This window comes from Cydia amplana, chromosome Z (assembly GCF_948474715.1).
Source record: "Cydia amplana chromosome Z, ilCydAmpl1.1, whole genome shotgun sequence".
Taxonomy (NCBI): domain Eukaryota; kingdom Metazoa; phylum Arthropoda; class Insecta; order Lepidoptera; family Tortricidae; genus Cydia; species Cydia amplana.
Window position 1 is genome coordinate 30,814,363 of NC_086096.1, and position 20,070 is coordinate 30,834,432.

Consider the following 20,070-nt stretch of genomic DNA (forward strand, 5'->3'; position numbering starts at 1 on the left):
ATGTATTATGTTCTTTCGCTTTACGACAATTTCGTGGTGTAAATTGCCGTGAAAATGTGTTTTATTTTCCTCGCAATCGAAGTGAAAAGCAGAGTGTACAACAAGGGCATAAATGTCCATTTTTACCCTCGTCTACTATTTTGGCAACAAAAAATTGCCTCGGGTAAAAATGGGTCACTTCATGCCCTTGGTGTACATATTGTAATGTAAGTCGTTGTGTTCCTTTTACGAGTATTAATGTAATGTTCGTTATTGTTGCAGGAAATAAGAATCAGAGAGCGAAGCATCTTCTACACAGGTGATTACTTACCATTTTAGTGTCTGATAATTGTAGATTTAACTGAGGTATCTTGGGTCATGATTATTTTATACTGGTAGGGAAATAAATATTGGGAGACAAATAAAAATTTTGCTTCTGCTTAAGTAACTTACTGGATCCTTACAACTTGAATAAAGGTAGCATGAATTTTTAATTCCATCTGGGGACTTTGGACTTGTTCTTTAGTTATATTATTATATAATATATGGGTGACCGAGCTTCGCTCGGAAAACATATAAAAACTCGAAAATGCGCGTTTTCCCAGATATAAGACCTAGCTAGATCGATTTTTCGCCCCCGAAAACCCCCATATAGCAAATTTCATCGAAATCGTTAGAGCCGTTTCCGAGATCCCCGAAATATATATATAAATAAATAAATAAATATATAAATAAACAAGAATTGCTCGTTTAAAGGTATTAGAATATAAATAAACAAGAATTGCTCGTTTAAAGGTATTAGATATGTAGGTACATACTTTGAGTCGATTCGATCAGCAGTAGGTACCAGGATGACAGAGAAACTAAAAGCAATGACAGCACATGCTACTTATGTTAAAAAATGAAAAATTGAGAACTTTTGTGGGCCCAAATTTTAGGTGTCAGTTCCTGTGAAGGAAAATAACTAATGTGGCTCATGGTCAGGCAGGACAGGAGGCGCTACAGTCGTGCACATAGCACAAAAGTATTATGGCTCCTCTACACGATGGGCCAACGCCGGCCACTCCAAGGGACGCAGCCATGCGGTAGAATGAGATAGCAATATCACTTGCTCCCTCTAACGCATAAATGCGTCCCTTGGAGTGGCCGGCGTTGGCCCATCGTGTAGGGAGCCATTAGAGAGCTACCTGACACGGTGGTACACATGGCAACAATAGTCCGTGGGATGCGACTGAACTCGGTCAGGTGCCGCTTTTTGTCTCGCGTTCGACTTACCGACGTGATTGCATGTCTTACAATAAATGAAGACGCATGAATGCACTGGTTTGCCTTTTACGTTACTTTAATCTATTACATTTTTGAAGTGAAATCTTCTTTAGCGGCGCTGGGCACTTTTTGAGGCGGGGAAAAAATGATAAACTCGAGACAGCGTAAGGCGTAAGACGTGACCGTAAGGGGCGTAGGGCGATCACGTAACCGTAAGCCCCGTAAGGTGGCGACTCATAATTTAAATGGCATTTAAATCAATAAAGAAAAACTCAATGCTATTTGACATTTATGTTGCGGACTCCTTTTCAAGACTCTTTACCTAATGTTCAAATAATTTGACGTTGTCATGGCAGTATGTAAATAAACATGTCAATGAAAAAGTGTGATCTTATTTGAGAATGATAATAATATATAATAAATAAATATAATACCTCCGCTAAATATGTATCGTGTTACCGGGCGTCGGTAACATAGTGAGGTGAGTTTGCACTTCTATCGGCACTCCCGGAATGCAACCGTTGTTGCTTGTTTAGCAAGGGAAAGTCCGTTCAATGTCCGTAGGTATTATAAATACATTTATTTATATCAATAAATTTTCTCCATTTAGAGATATAAATAATTAGTGATGCAACGAAAACGAATATTCGTATTCGCCGCATTAAAAGGTATTCGGAACTTTTTTGTCAGTGTTCATTATATTTTAAAATTCCGTATCTACCTACTTATTGAAGGCTTCGATGATACAGATACAGATATTAAAAAAAAAATTAAAAACACGACTGCAGTTTAAAAGCGAACTGAAAAGCTAGAAATAATTTTTAGTTATGTTAGGTACTCAACATAATGAATGTAAAATAGAATATAAGTGTTCAATCAGGGTCATAAACAGCAATCGGAAAAGTTTAGGCTCATTTAGGATCGTGACTGTACCTGCATATTTTATTTCGATTGCAGTCGGGGACCTGTGAATGGGAAAATTTCAATATATCAAGGTCCCCGACTGCAATCGAAATAAAATATGCAGGTACAGTCACGATCCTAAATGAGCCTAAACTTTTCCGATTGCTGTTTATGACCCTGATTGAACACTTATATTCTATTTTACATTCATTATGTTGAGTACCTAACATAACTAAAAATTATTTCTAGCTTTTCAGTTCGCTTTTAAACTGCAGTCGTGTTTTTAATTTTTAATTAATTAATTTTATTTTATACATTTTAGTGACCATACAAACCAACCACATTTCTTATGATCTAAGACAATTTAGTTGCTTCAAGGAGATTTCATCACGTTGATCTTTGATATGTTAGCATAAAACGTGCTTAAAAACCTAACTAGGTCTGACCCAAAACCAGACGTATTGAAAAGTGCTATATGGCTTAATATCTCTGCAACTACATAATTATTGCCTATTAGTTGGCTTTCGGCCTTCGCAATTAAGATACTTGGGGAAGCTGCAGAAAGCGTGCATCTTTCTTACGCTCCGGGCCTTCGGCCCTACGCGAAGCTCGGCCTTCGGCCTTCGCAATTAAGATGCTTGGGGAAGCTGCAGAAAGCGTGCACCTTTCTGCGCAAAGTTCGGCCTTCGGCCTTCGCAATTAAGATACTTGGGGAAGCTGCAGAAAGCGTGCATCTTTCTTACGCTCCGGGCCTTCGGCCTTCGCAATTAAGATGTTTGGGGAAGCTGCAGAAAGCGTGCACCTTTCTGCGCAAAGTTCGGCCTTCGGCCTTCGCAATTAAGATACTTGGGGAAGCTGCAGAAAGCGTGCATCTTTCTTACGCTCCAGGCCTTCGGCCCTACGCGAAGCTCGGCCTTGGGCCTTCGCAATTAAGATAATGGGGAAGCTGCAGAAAGCGTGCAGCTTTCTTACGCTCCGGGCCTTCGGCCCTACGCGAAGCTCGGCCTTCGGCCTTCGCAATTAAGATATTTGGGGAACCTGCAAAAAGCGTGCACCTTTCTTACGCCCCGGGCCTTCGGCCCTACGCGAAGCTCGGCCTTCGGCTTTCGTAATTAAGAAACTTGAGGAAGCTGCAGAGAGCGTGCACCTTTCTTACGGTCCGGGCTTTCGGCCCTACGCGAAGCTCGGCCTTCGGCCTTCGCAATTAAGATACTTGGGGAACCTGCAGAAAGCGTGCACCTTTCTTACGCTCCGGGCCTTCGGCCCTACGCGAAGCTCGGCCTTCGACCTTCGCAAATAAAAAACTAGGGGAAGCTGCAGAATGCGTGCACCTTTCTTACGCTTCGGGCCTTCCGCCCTACGCGAAGCTCGGCCTTCGGACTTCGCAATTAAGTTACTTGGGGAAACCTAAAGAAAGCATGCACTTTTCTTACGCTCGACGCTCCAGGCCTTCGGCCCTACGCAAAGCTCGGCCGTCGGCCTTCGCAATTAGGATACTTGGGGAAGTTACAGGAAGCACGCACCTGCCTTACGCTTCGGACCGTCGGCCCTAAGCGGAGTTCGGCCTTCGGCCTTCGTAATTAAAATACTCGGGGAAGTTGCAGGAAGAGCCTATCTGTCTTAAGTTTTACTTACGTACGTACTACGTACGGACACAGCTATACTACAGAATGAGAGATGAATATCATTATCTCATTCTAACAAATAGCTTTGTCCCTACATACGTAAGTAAAACTTAGAAGTGTATCTCGAGCTTTATATAAAAATACGTATAAAAATATACGGTTATAATGACACTTTCACACTTTGTTCCGTCAAAGTCGGTGCAGAGTTGTATCTGAAGACGCACTCTACAATCTCAGACTCTCTACAAAGAACTTATTTACACTTTTCTATTCCCTTAGCGCAATTTAGAACATATGGGCTTGGTTTCAAAACAAGTAAAATATGATCAATATAATACCTAGGTATGTATAAAAATTTTTTTTATGATCAGCGGGAAACCACTTCCTTTTAATATCCCAACAATAGGATAATATTTGGTTTTATGAGATTAGCTTTTCTTAATATATTTTGTAAATTCTTACTTTCTTAAAATTGTACTTAAACCCTCATATTGTATATATATTATTGATCGTCTTTCAAAGCGCTTCATTTTGATGCCCTACTCGATGGGTTTGCAAGAATTTTTTTTCTTAAGGTTGCGTAATATGGCGTATTAAGTCCGCCATATTGATTTTGTAATGACGTCACATAGCCTATGTCACCCGGGATGACGTAAGGATTCTAATGATGTATCATACATCTAAATCGGTTAAGGCATTCTGAAGTTATCGTGGAATAAAGAAACTCACATACATATATACATACAAACATGAACGCTGAAAACAATACACTCTTTTTTTTGGGCAGTCGTGTAATAAGAACTTGTCTCAAAAACCAGGGCTGAAATATGAAGTTTATTTACACTAAATTATTTTACTGTACACGGATCGAAAGTTTTAATAATAAGTACCTATAAAGTCGTATTAAGTCGTATTAACGAACAACATGCGAGTCACTGGCCGGCAACACGGCACGGTGGTTGTCTTGCCGCGGGTGCGAGCTATTCAGCTAATGCAACTAACTATCGATTCCGATGAAGTGTTTACTGTCAATTGTCCATCTAATGCAGTATAATGGCAAACCTCGATATTGACATTGAACTGCTTGTAAAATGCACTCAGAATAATGAGAGCGAAATACTCGTAAACTACTCAAACGATTCATTACATGTAATCGCCGGTTTCACTATAAAGCTTTTAACATTTATCGAGTTTATGTTGCCAGTCTTTTGATGTCGCTTTGCAGGTTTTAGAACACTTTTAGAAGCTCTTTCGACTAGATTGTGTTAAGAGCCTTCTATAGATTTAACTTTGTCAGATTAAGTAAATTAATATCGAAAATTCTTTTTTTGTTGATACTTGGGGAGAGCCATACGATGATTGTAAAATGAAATTTACTATTCGTTGTCCCTATAAGGCTATTCCAACTGTTGTTATATGTCTGTATGAAATCTATATCACAAGCATATCTCAATAAAAATATATTTCGAATTATGGAGTAATTTTAGAGTAAAGTAGGCATATTTTACGGTAGGTACCTACTTGCTGAACAATCAAATCACACAAAAAAAAATACTTAAATATACCTTTTTCAAGTTTTAATGACTGTTGCTTAAACCAAACAGTATTAACCAAGTCCGTTTGGGTCACTTTCAGTTAGATCAATTTCAGATGTTACTTTGTTTCAGAAAATATTATTATTGTAGTTGAACTTGAAAACTATTATAATTTCATATACCTAACGCATCCATAGAACGCATCTCTAAAAGATCCAGGAAAAAAAAAAGATTTTTATTTCAAGATAAAATAACTTTGAACGCTGCGTCATTGCAGCAGTAAGGGTGCTACCGTAACGTTACTCCAGTCAATATTCGAATGTAACCTTCAGTAATAGAGTCACGTAGGCTTCCATTCTAAACGAAACCCTAAAAAAATTAAGTTTCAAAACTGACATAATATTAATGAGCATAAATTACCCGTTCAATTACATACAAATTCCAAAGGGATTATTATTTAATTACTTTACCTACATATCTTTATATATCTAATCAGTCCCAGTTGCTAGTATTTATTGTCAGGCTGAATGCAGTTTAATAATAACTATAATTGTATTGCTCGCAGGGCTAACGCGCTGGCGTTTATTATCGACACATAAAGGCATCATTTTGTACTAGTCTTGAAAAGGACTATTACGATTATACCGGACTTGGTTTGTGTTGGCGATTAACATTTAAGAACGTTATTGTTCTGATGATGGGATCCATTAGGAATTGAGGGAACTCCTCAAATCTTATAGGCATGGATATAGTGATTATTGTGTTATTATCAAAAAACCAAACATTTGCTTTCAAAAAAAAAGTGCCATTTTATTCAAAATACTCGTACTCTCTATCATTCTCTATACACAGTTCTATTCCTCTAACTAAACCAACTGTGTTCTATTTTGGAATTAACTTGCTTTTTATAGATATATATATAATATCTATATAGAACAGGTGCGATCGATTTTTTATTTTCGAGCATCTCAAAACTTATCGAGTGACCTACGTAGCGGAATACTTTAACGGCGTATGTTTTTTCCGTCTGGCGATTTGTCTTTTTCGTTAAAAAGTTGCTTAATAGCCTATTGTAAAGCGTTTCAAATAAACCTGGTTGGTACCTTGCATTAAATAAGGGTCTATGTCAATAATAAAAAAATGCTCTTGTTAAATTCAAGTTTCTGCCCATTGATGTGTGTGATTACGGAACTTTGGGGGCGTGATACCGACTCGCACTTGGCCGGGTTTTAATTATAGATGGTCAAGAAGATCTTGTCAGTAAAAAAGGCGCGAAATTCAAATTTTCTAAGGGACGTTATCCCTTCGCGCCTACATTTTTCAAGTTTGCCGCCTTTTTCTACTGACAAGATCTGCTTGACAATCGTTTGCTCCTGGCACAGCGTCGACGCAATATGTGGATTAACCCTCCTGACTGGTCTTGTCTTGGTTACGTAATTAAGTTGTATAACTATCACCAATAAATGAACGATTAAGCTACTAGCCTGACGTTAGAATTTGTTTTTCAATAGCTTTTATTATTTTCTATAATTCAGCATAACAACAATTACGTAATTTAGTCCTATACTTAATACCAGTATACTTAAATATGTAAAAAATAAATAATATATTTAGTACAATTAGGGAACAAACCAAATTATTTTCTTAGATTTATTGTCTTAGATTAGAACTGTAATGTCAGCCTCGGGAAAGAATTACAGTTTTAGTAAAAATACTCCTAAAGAAAATTTAGAGTACGTCAGGATTTAATTATTTAAATTTTACAGCCAAACGTTCATTTTATGGGAGTCATTTATATTTAAAGCACACCCGCCGGTTTTCAAAGACGTTTATTTATTTGTACTTGAAAGTACTGTTTTAATGCTAAATATAGTAATCGGTTAAATTATATACGTACTAATCGGGGCAAACGGAATGTTAACTAAACTTGCTAGCAAAACTAGGTTAAGTAAACCGAGGAAACACGAGATTAAAGGCAATCAAAACAACCTTAATGAGAGTCTAGATATCTGGCTTTACGAGTTGCGATTTAATTATACGATTTAATTAGTAATCAAAGTATTAAACTCGGAGAGGCTATGCAAAACTGGCCGGCTTTCTTGCGTAGGCAGAGATGTTATTCCATTCTTATGACGAGTCGAACGGCTAATCGAATTAATACGAATTTTCTCCGTTCGAAGATGGGTTGTCGGCAAGAACTAAATATTTTGTTCACGATTAAGTATATTGTCACCGCACCAAAGGCGCACCCTTTCACGGCTTATTTTGTAATGTTTCAATATCATCAAGTGATTCATGCTCGGCGATGGTCCTTCAGTAAATAGCTCATGGACACATCATCAGAGTCCAGAACCTGATTGTCTAAACTGTCTAAAAGTTCTCACAAATTCAGATCTGATGTGTACCTTTCTGAATAAATTCCGATCCAAATGTCTATAGTCAAGGAATCCGTTCTACTTATCTTATCTAACAGTTTCCCGTGACCATAAACATCAGATCTGAATATAATCAGTGTCAATAGACAATTAAGCTTTGTATCTACCGGCCCTCAACGTTATCTGTTGGTTCACTAGAGTAGTCGACTCCGCGGCGCTAACCAATAGGAATTCGCGGCTAGTCTCACAAAGGCTAGGTTTCCTCTGCAGCTTGTACCGATGTATCTGTGCCCGGTTCACGACTGCCCCGCACAAGTCCAAGGAGGCTGTTAACGAAGTCGTGGTGCATTCATCACTGCTTGGACCAAGCTAAAAACAAATGGCGTTAAAGATTAAAGTATTTGCCTTTTGCCTAACTACATGGTCAAATCGTCAGAAAACTAACTATTCAAAGAAAAGAACATTGCCAGATCGGCACTCTCCAATGTTTCACATGCATTGTAATTTGTAATGTTTCATTCCAACAGTAAAAATAGCAAATTACACAATAAAAAAAAGCATTGAAAATTATTGAAGATCGGACAATACTCGTACAGTGATTGATCGGCACAATTTCTGCTATTTGATAGCTACAAAAAATAGGGAATTCGGCATCACAAAATGCTGACACGTCTATAAAATTATCTGGCGTGACTCGTTAATATCCGGCTAAAAGTTAGCTATAAAATTTATAGTCGCATTAGAGTTTGCACTTGCGCCACGAGTGGTCGCCGAGACCGTTCTGCAGGCTACATTCTGACCGCGGTTTCTAGATAACCACACCATCCTGAAGTAACGAATAAATGCATTTAATTATTCATGAGAAGAATGCAGGCAGGGGCACTGCAGTAATGCGGCGTTGTGATAGCCAGTCAGGGCTCATTTTTTAAATGACTGCAGATAAAAATTTAAAACATCAACGACGAATGTCTTAGGCTTGGTGCGTGTTTATGCAATATAATACTGCAGTGGGCTGTGGGGTACTTTAAATAGCATACACCAAGACTGAGGACTCACCTGGACGTTGCAGGCGGTTTTACCAGCAGGGGACCCTGTTCTTTAGTCGAAATCTCTCGAAAGTAGTGAGTGTAAGATTTTTTTTTATTTGCTCGGCTCAGTGATTTGAGCGATGTTGGGGGCGATAGTATTATATACTTAGGGGCGATCTAGTTGAAAGTCGTTATGTGGTGGCAACACTGACTAGTTTTCGGTGTAAGCATTTAAAAAAAGCGTGTAGTTTAGGGTTGTCCTGTTTTGGAATATGCTATTGGTTTTAATATGTATTAACTGATTTAAAATAAAGAATCAAAATAGTACGTAGTGTTTGTGCGTACCTACATACCTATATACGCGTAAAAATATGCAACAAATACATATAATTCTCGGTTTCGTTATTCATAGACAAAACTCTTAATGTAGGTATTTAATATTGAATATACAAAAAACAATACTTTTTTAGAACTACTTATAGTACTTAAGGAGGACTCACGTTAGACCGGGCCGTGACGTGACTGAGCCGTGTCCGGAGCTTCCGGCGCTTACATTTCTATGACAGACGACAGGTGATCACGTGATACTTTCCATAGAAAACGAAGCTCCGGAAGCTCCGGCCCGGACACGTGCGATCTAACGTGAGTCATCCTTTATACTAATTTCAGAATTATTAACATGTATTACCTCTAGAAGTAGGTAATTCTGTAAATATTGAGGTCGCGACCTAGGGAGCCTAATCTATTTCTTAACGGATAAATTAAAATTCTCATCTACTCACATACATCCTCAACAATGTGAAAGTATGTGGTAGTACAACGCAAAATTTCACACGCGTTCGAAAACATATGGCCCAGTTGTGAGGATAATTGGGTCAGCCGAGTAACCTGCCGTTCGTAGTTCGTACGCTCGAGCATTGTTTTGCGCCACAGATCACTCTACTACTTTGAATATACATACTTATAGCATAAGACACGCGGCTACGACATATTGGCGCTCCATATTAATTTCAGTGTGGGAGCTCAACCGTCAACCGTCATGTCAGTTGACTTGCCTAGGTTTCCTATAAATATAAACTGTTGGAGGTTAAGTAAATAAATAAATTATTTTTCTGTTCTTAGTGTTCTTACTGGCATGTGTTGTCAAACACTTCTTGACTTACATCAATATATGAAATACTGTGCTTTTTGTTCCCTTTTTATTCAACTCTCAGATATCTTACAAATATCCATCATAAACAAGATACGCTTGTAGTCTTCAGCGAGTGTTTGTAAATGCGTCATGCGGTGTCTGTGGGAGGTAGTGTACGTCCTGCGGCGCGGTGCGCGCGCGCAGTACCGTTACCGCGGCGGTCAAGTTCGGAACATTGTGGCTACTGCCGTGGAGCCGTGATGCCTGTGACATACGGCCTCGGCTCATCGTTTAAAAGCACTCGCTGCAATGTGATCGCAATTCTGTGTCCCAAAGATTAATTACCCGTACCAACATATTTAGGTATGTTAACGTAAAGGTACCTCTATAAAAAATTCACTACCTATATAAAATTCACCACCTCACGTATAGGAGAGGTCCCCTACACGTGAGGTGGTGAATTTTATTTCTCGCTTTAACCCCATGGTGTGTGGGGTATCGTTGAACAGGTCTTTCAAAACGAATAGGGGTCTTCAAGAACAATTTTATTGTGCGTGAATATTTTCGGAAATAATCGCTCCGAATAGAAAGATTTTACTCGGAAGAAATCTAAGCTGTCTAAGTACTTAAGACTAGTAACACCCTTTACGAGTAAATTAAAGACGGCTATAAATAATTTGTAGAAATACGTTTGTTTAAAAGTATGTAACATTTATTTTTTGTAAGAAAAATAAGGCTTTTTTATTTTTATTTATTTATTTATAAATATATTTTCCCCTGCATATTAGTGTTTAAATATTGTAATGCATTCCAGATAATACCTACTAGTGAATTGTTCTTAAGCTCGAATTTGGTATTAAGTAAATAACATAGGTATAGGTACGTTAAGTACACTTTTTTTACCTTTAAACGTCTTTGGAGTAAGAAGGAAATGTAAAAACATTTTCATGACCGCAATTGTGGATGCACTTGAAGTTTTTATGAAATCTGGTTGAACGGAACCCGGTTGTCCCCGTCGGCATTGTCAAACACTACGCGGTGAACTCGTCATCACATTCAGTTGTTTTTTCACTTGTGTGACAAACAAAATAAAATAAAGGTGGTCAGAAGGTGGCTAAAGGAACTCTGATGGAAAACATCTAGTTTGGCATCTATCTGATGGTTTTTAGGTAGATTTAAGAGAGGTGGAAAGGTCAGGGGTAAAGTCAGCAATTAAAGCGTATATAAATGTTAATTATATAACTACTAATGACAGAAGTTGTCACATAGTTTCAGCAAGCTGCTACTATTTTAATCAACTTTGAAAAAAAAAATAGATAAGTACACTAACTCAATCTATTGATGCATGTGTGTTGTTAATGGCTACTTAAAGTAAAAGAAATGCAATCGCGCTTAAAAAGGAGGTCAAGTTATAGAATTGAAACACGATAAATTAAAGCTTAATAGGTGCTATTAACTAAATTAATGACAAGTCGTGGCATACCGGAACGTTGTTACGGCTTACTACCTCTTATGACCGCGATCGACAGTCACGGTCACTAATTACAATGATGATTGGTCAGTTCATATTTTTAGGTCAGGTTTTGCTTTCTATTTGATTTTACACATATGTAGCTACATCATTTCCAACGACACGTCTTTGCCGACAAATAAGGTAGAATAATGGATGGGCATGCTTCGTTGCAATTTCAAAGTAATTTTATTTCTTGTTTAGCAGTTCCATTGTGTGGATCGCAATACGACTTGATAACCCTTTCTTTTCACATAGCATTAAGACGTAACCCCACTGTGTGTAAGTGTAGGCAGAGACAGCTAACAGGAAATATGAACTGTAATTTCATTGTACGAAGCAGCGTGGTAAATAATTACACAGGTCAGATAGTAGCGCATCCATATTGAAATTACCTACTACTAATCCATTTGGAGGCGGCATGGGAACGCAAAGCTATTGTATATTTAATGAAAATCGTCTTCATGCATAATATAAGGTCACGTTGATTACTTGATTATTAGATATGATTATTGGCTTTGATTCATTAAAATATTCTGCATTGTTCGATGTTCTCCACCAGTATTAGTACTATAGTAGGTTTTGTTTAAATTGTATAATTGATTATCATAATTCCTAACACTGCAGAACAATGTTATGAGGTTATGACAAAGACGGCCGTGTGAAGTAAAAAAATATTACAGTGGCCTGTCATTATGATATTCATGTGGCATTACGTTGTAAACGTGACGCTCTAGTTCACTGTTATAACGTGAAATGCTTTTAGTTTTCGAGTTAGCAAACTGTGGTTATGATCTACCGACGACGTCGGAAGTAAGTAGGTTTAACCGTTAAATTGGGCTATTTGTGTACGCATCTTGTGCGCAGCGGTGGTTGCACTGTGCTTGCCTCCGCGATACGCTCTTGCGCATCGTGATATAACTGTTACAATCATTATGTGACATATGAATCACATCACCGTGTTCTTCTGCTCGTACGTTAATTGCGATCTGCATACGGCATGGGTAGTTACTGTTCTGATGCCGTTCGGAATTTAACCGCTTCCTCCGTCCCGTTTATGATTATAATATTTATCTCGTTAGTTCACACAGCATTAAGGCGCCGGTTGGTAGCGCGATTAATAACTAACAGTCGATTGATTTCAAAATTGCCTCGTTAATGGGAAGTTTGTTTTATTGATAGGTAGGTGTTTCGTAATTTAACGCTTTAACAGATTGGACGACTAGTTTTAGAAATATTTTGTTCTTAACTAATTTTGGTCGACGCCGGTCCAATAATAAGTACATAGGTGGTATACTTATTATTATAAACCTATAAATATGATTTAACGAGCAATGTAAGTATATAGGTATGTAATAAAGCATGTATTTTTGATACAACCACAATGACCAATGATGATTAGGTAGTAAGCGCCAGTAGGTATAATATAGGTAAGTAATGTACAAAACAAACTTTCACATGTTTTATTAAAACCGGCCAAGAGGATATCGGACCATGCTCAGTAAGGCACCCGGGGCACCCTAGTATACTTATATAAAAAATATACTCTGTATATTTGTATAATTACGGCTTAATCCAATTCCTTGATTCTTAAAAATTGGGGTTTACAAAAATGAAATAAAAAATAATTTTGAGGGAAAGCAAAATTACCATCTCTTTTCCATTTACCTACTCGTATCTATGAGCTGGCGGTCTAACATGAGTTGCGTTCTCGCGCGCGACTCCATACTTGAAGTCGCGCTAGATGTATGGAGTCGCGCGCACGAACGCAACTCATGCTCTAATCGGTTACAAAATATATATTGTTAGATTTTAGCATGAAATTAGAGCTGCAAATCCCACAACAAGTGTATCGTTAGCGCGCCTTTAAGCAAATATGAGCAAGTCAATTGACCCGGAATATGTGTGTCATTCCGGAAAGAATAGCCTCTTGCAACGGTGCGGTTGTGTTAGTGCGAATGTGTATCAATAAGTAAGGTGTGTAAGGTTAGGTTACGGTGGGAGAATATCTCGGCTTGGTCGTCGGGGCTGGTGTTAGAGGCGAGGTAACTGTTCCAGCGGCTTCCGGCACGACGCACAAGCTGTACAAGGCGAGTAAATATCAAGTTTGCGTTAGAAACGCTATCATAAATTGTATCTTTGAGTAAATTCCTGTTAGGAAACAAATCTATTCGGCATAGTGGCTAGAGTCCGCATTGATAAACATTTTATGTAAAACTGACGCATATAACAAATTCACAAAGATCAAAAGTCGTTACTTTTACTTGTGATTGATTCGAGTAGCGGTAACGTGTTCGAGTACCTACACATAATTTATTTCTTACGCTTTTTGACTGAGCAAAGAAATGCAGATTTATGCTCCATTGCATTATCTGAATGAACGTCAAAAATTTGGTATTCAATGTGTACTCAATTTAGCCTTGCTATTGAACATATTATTAGATCGTGCATAACGTTATAGAATAGTGGAAAGCTGTTCGAATCATTAACTATGTATAAAATATTTCATTTGGTTTCTAAATAGATAGTACATACAACAATCGCCTTACTTTCACGTTTACAAATGATCATTCATTCGGCTTAATAAAAAAACTAGTGAAAGCGATATTGCGATGCAAAAAAGTAAATGAAAATTCGTGTCACTGACTTTCCTATTAGCTTTCGTGCTTGCAACCGCGGTGATCTTGACCCGCATTCGAGTTGCAAATCACCGGAAGTGAGTTTCAGCCGGTGATGGGCGGCCTCATCAGCCTAATGTGCCATCGCCGCCGCCGCCGCCGGTCTGCGCGCGTGATGCTTACTCCCCCCGGCCGGCAAATAAACGATCTTCTTTTTTCTTACATTGCTATTACACTTCTACTACATTACGTATCATTATCGTTACAGCTGGAGCTACTAATTGTTCTTGACAAAGAAACATATTCGCTATAAACAAATGTTAGGTACATGACAGTCATTAAATTATGTATGTTCATAGTCCCAAACTTAATGGCAAAGAGAAATTTTAATAAGTAACATAATATGTACTTGCAACTACAGTACAACAGACGCGGCCTTTCGATTTTACTCATTGTACATGATAACAATACCTGCGCATTGTACACACAACTTAAAGAATTGGGACGGTGAGCTTCAGATCAGAACTATGTCGGAACGTAGTATGAACTTTTTGCCAGACTTTCTACGAAGTACTTATTCTTGTTTTTATTAATTCCTATCGTCTTATTCTTCTGAACGCGGCCGAGGTTACTTTCTAGAGTGTATTAACACCTTCATTGCAATGTTTATAATGGATCTTATCAATAGATCGATTCTTTTCATTAATACATTGCCCTTGATACTTATACAGCTAATGAAAAAGGTATAGATCCCATAATAATTGTTTCTCGTAACTGTAATAAAAGTAAAATAAGGATTTTTTTTATATCATGTTGGTGGCTAACATAGTCTGGTAGGCGGTTACGGGCTACGAACGCTTGCAACCCTGTACACCGAGTGCAACCCTTGTACAGACTACACACTCGCTCTAATTTATTTCTAATACAAGTAAAACCACTTCGTGTGTGTGCCAGTGGGGATTGGCCAGTGAGTGACATGGCAAAACTAAATGGTTGTTTGAACAATATTGCCAGCACTATTGTTCAAACTACCATTTAGCATTAATAATATTACACGTGATACCGACGGAATTACGGAGGACTTATTATTTAATTTACCCCAACGCACCCTACTATAACTCTTACACAGTTTAAGGTTGTCTACTTACTTAACATGGTTATATTAAATGCATTGTATTGTTCCCAGGCGTTGACTTGGCAGCATGAAGGGCGGAGCGCTGCGGCTGCCGCAGCTGGCGCTGTTGGCCCTGCAGGTTTCCTTCGTGCTAAGTGAGTAGAGTACCGATTATATTTACAAAATACTTACATTACCTACATTCAGCGTTTGATCTGCAGCTCTAGCACACATTCCGTAGGCACAAGTTCAGTTATTATTTATAGTCAAAATGTGAGGGGCTAATTTTCCAAGTGGACATTTCGCAATTTTAGAAACTTTCCGACGGCACTTAATTATGTAAATTTAAATCCTATACTCCTTATCCGTCGAAAGTTTTTAGACAATAATCGTTTGTCAACAGGCCGAATCGCGTTCGAGAAACTTACGGACGTTGACTTCACGGGCACGGCGTACTACACGGTGCGCAACCTGTCCCTTTACGAGTGCCAGGGCTGGTGTCGGGAGGAGCCCGACTGTCTCGCCGCGTCCTTCAGGTTAGTACTATCGCTTACGGACGTGGACTTCACGGGCACGGCGTACTACACGGTTCGCAACCTGTCCCTGTACGAGTGCCAGGGATGGTGTCGCGAGGAATCCGACTGTCTCGCTTCTTCTCAGGTTAATACTATCACTTACCATTATTCTTAGGTAACACTAGCGACCCGCCCGGGCTTCGCACGGGTTACACAAAACCCTAACAAATTATACACCTAAACTTCCTCAAGAATTACTTCTCTACTCGTTCGTATTTATAGGTGAAAACCGCATGAAAATCCGTTAATTTTTCCGTAGTAGTTTGGGATCATCCATTAATTACGTCACACGAATTTCTAGGTTTTTTTTACCCCTCCCCCCTCCTTGTCACACTTGGTCACATTTTGCAAACCCCTCCCCCCTGGTGTGACGTCACATTTTAGGCAATTTGGTTTTCAACGAAATCGACAATATTAACTCGGCATTATTTTTTTAATAAAAAAATATTTTTGATATATAAATATTAGTAATTTTATAACACAATGAAAGTTACATCCAAAATCTCATTATTTAACTGTACAGCGAATAAAAAAATATAAATTAATTTTCGGTTACTGATGAAGTTAAAGTGACAACACAATGTTTGTGACTCCCATAGAATTAGAATAGACAAGAACAACTGTCAATCTTCAAAAGTGCGACCAAAAATGAAATGCAAGTGTGTGCGTAAATTGTCTATGTGAGATCAAAAATAGTGATGTCATGTTACAACATATTAATAATCTGTCGGTGTTTGATTGCTTTATCGACTACTTTTTCAAATGTGTTATTTTAAACGTTAAAATTCTACGACATTATGATGTACTAGCTGTTGCCCGCGACTTCGTACGCGTGGATTTGTATATTGGTGGTTATAAATTCTACATTCGCTTAGAACATTATGCAGCAAAAGATAGCAGTAGGGGCGGTTAATCATTCATTTGTTAATTATTATACAACGCATGAGATTTGTCTTTCACAACCTGGCTACGAAGTTTCAAGCCCTTAACTGAATAAAATTGTTCTCGATATAATCTCTCTCAACCCCCAGAAGATTTTCAAGTCCACTATTTAATAAAATCTACTACCTAACTACTTATACCCTCCTCCAATTGAGGGGGGATTTAAATCTTCTCGGGGCAGAGGTGTAGGATTGGAGCCGGTCTACCTAGCTTTATTTGACGTTCATAAGCGCATTATAACGTATACCTACTTGAATAAACTATCTTTTATCTTTATCTTATCTTTATTTACGAAATTTGAAGTTCATAGCTTTAAATAAAATTTGAACCCTCTACCAACTCTCAACCCCTGTTTAAACTTTTAGGGGATAAATTTTTTAAAACGCTGAAATTACTTTTCTTGTATTGTAATAATATGCCTTTATACAACGATTCAAGTCCCGCACTCAAATAAATATTTTGGTTCCATACAAATTTTCGACCCTCGTTTCACCACCTTGGGGGATGAATTATCAAAGACTCTGAAATTAGTTTTCTTTTATCTTAATAAATTACCTTTTTACGAAGCTTCAGCTTCAAGTTCCTAGCTTTAAATAAAATTATAACCTATACAATCTTTCAACCCCTTTATAACCCTATCATGGGATGAATTTTTAAAAACGCTGAAATTAGTTTTCTTGTGTTCTAATAATATGGCTTTATACAAAGATTTAAGTCCCTCTCAAAAATATTTCATCTCCATACAATCTTTCAACCCCTTTTTCACCTCCTCGAGGGATGAATTTTTAAAAACGCTGAATAGGTTTTCTTGTTTTTTAATAAAATACCTTTTTACGAAGTTTCAAGTTCCTAGCTTTAAATCAAATTTGAACCCTATACAAACTTTCAACCTCTTTTGGACCCTTATAGGGGATGAATTTTTAAAAACGCTGAAATGACTTTTTACGTATTCTAATAATATGTCATTATACAAAGATTCAAGTCCCGCACTTACAAAAAATTTTGACCTCCATACAAATTTTTAACCCCTTTTTCACCACCTTAAATGTTGAATGTTGAAAAACGCTGACATTAGTTTTCTTCTCTTTTAATGAAATAACTTTTATACGAAGTTACAAATTCGTAGCTTAAAATAAAATTTAAACCCTATACAATCTTTCAACCCCTTTTTAACCCTTTTAAGGGATGAATTTTTAAAAACGCTGAAATGACTTTTCTTAAGTTCTAATAATATGGCTTTATACAAAGATTCAAGTCCCGCACTCTAAAACATATTTGATCTCCGTACAAACTTTCAACCCCTTTTTCACCACCTCGGGGGATGAATTTTTAAATACGCTGAAATTAGTTTTATTGTTTTTTTAATTTAATACCTTTTTGCGAAGTTTCAAGGTCCTAGCTTAAAATAAAATTTGCACCTTAAGACAAAGTTTCATCCCCTTTTTTACTCCCTTATGGGTTGAATGTCCTAAAACGTCGCAATTCCTTTTTTTTGCAATCGGCTATTATGCCTTTCTAAAACGTTTCAAAGCATTTGTAATGGATTCAATCTTTCAAGCCATTTTTAACCCTGTTAGGGGATGAATTTTTAAAAACGCTGAAATTACTTTTCCTGTCTTATAATAATATACCCATATACAAAGTTTAAAGTCCCACACTCACCAAAATATTTGACCTCCATACAAACTTTCAACCCCTTTTTCACCTCCTTGGGGGATGAATTTTCAAAAACGCTGAAATCAGTTTTCTTATTTTTTTATATAATACATTTTTACAAAGTTTCAAATTCCTAGCTTAAAATAAATCTTGAACCCCATACAACCTCTCATCCCCTTTTTAACCCTTTTAAGGGATGAATTTTTAAAAACGCTGGAATTACTTTTCTTGAGTTCTAATAATATGGCTTTATACAAAGATTCAAGTCCCGCACTCTCAAAAATATTTTATCTACGTACAAACTTTCAACCACTTTTTCACCACCTCGGGGGATGAATTTTTAAAAACGCTGAAATTAGTTTTCTTGTTTTTTAATTTAATACCTTTTTGCAAAGTTTCAAGGTCCTAGCTTAAAATAAAATTTGCACCCCAAGACAAAGTTTCATCCCCTTTTTTACCCCCTTAGGGGTTGAATTTCCTAAAACGTCGCAATTACTTTTTTTTGTAATCGGCTATTATGCCTTTCTAAGAAGTTTCAAAGCATTTGTAATGGATTCAAACTTTCAACCCCTTTTTAACCCTGTTAGGGGACGATTTTCATAAACGCTGAAATTACTTTTCCTGTCTTATAATAATATACCCATATATAAAGTTTCAAGTCCCACACTCACAAAAATATTTGATCTCCATACAAATTTTCAACCCCTTTTTCACCACCTTGGGGGATGAATTTTCGAAAACGCTGAAATTAGTTTTCTTGTTTTTTAATTTAATACCTTTTTACGAAGTTTCAAGGTCCTAGCTTAAAATAAAATTTGCACCCCAGGACAAAGTTTCATCCCCTTTTTTACCCCCTTAGGGGTTGAATTACCTAAAATGTCGTAATTACTTTTTTTTGTCATCGGCTATTATGCCTTTCTAAGAAGTTTCAAAGCATTTGTAATGGATTCAAATTTTTAACCCCTTTTTAACCCTGTTAGGGGATGAATTTTCAAAAACGCTGAAATTACTTTTCCCGTCTTATAATAATATCCCCATATACAAAGTTTCAAGTCCAACACTCACAAAAATATTTGATCTCCATACAAACTTTCAACCCCTTTTTCACCACCTTGGGGGATGAATTTTCGAAAACGCAGAAATTAGTTTTCTTATTTTTTAATATACTACATTTTTAAAAAGTTTCAAATTCCTAGCTTAAAATAAAACTTGCACCCCATACAACCTTTCATCCCCTTTTTAACCCCCTTAGGGGTTGAATTTTTCAAAATCGCTTCTTATCTCTTGTACACTTTATAAATTCAACCTAGTGTGCAAATTTCAACTTTCTAGCTTTTGTAGTTTCGGCTCTGCGTTGATGAATCAGTCAGTCAGTCAGTCAGTCAGTCAGTCAGTCAGTCAGTCAGGACACTTGCATTTATATATATAGATAAAATAACACCTGCACTGCGTGTGCTATAAAAATCGTTACAGCCTTATCTTAGTCACTCAGCGGTTCTCAATCTTTTTTTTTGACGGAACCCTTTTGGAAAGCGAAATACTTGATGGAACCCTACAATAAAACAATAGTTTTTAGAAGTGTATTTTTTTATTAATAAGCATAATAATTATGCTTATTTTATTATTCTAAATTATTCTAAATTTTGCGGAACCCCTGCAGGGGTGTCGCGGAACCCTAGGGTTCCGCGGAACACACTTTGAGAATGGCTGGTCTAACTCTTACTGTGTTGGAAAGTGAAGTTTAAATTTACTGCTAAACATCTGCACCTTCAAAAAGGTATAACAATCGTTATTATTTGAAGTCGGTTATAA

The 20,070-nt window shown here is 37.3% G+C and overlaps 1 protein-coding gene across 1 annotated transcript in view; it reads left to right on the forward strand.

Moving 5' to 3' along the window:
* Positions 1-258: 258 nt before the first annotated feature.
* The window catches only part of LOC134661097 (uncharacterized), a 56,476-nt gene continuing 36,664 nt past the window's right edge, over positions 259-20,070 (forward strand). The window contains exons 1-3 of the mRNA XM_063517035.1: positions 259-298; positions 15,158-15,240; positions 15,489-15,621. Of these exons, the coding sequence (XP_063373105.1) occupies positions 15,174-15,240; positions 15,489-15,621 (200 nt within the window). The 5' untranslated portion in view covers positions 259-298; positions 15,158-15,173. The remainder of the gene's footprint in view (positions 299-15,157; positions 15,241-15,488; positions 15,622-20,070) is intronic.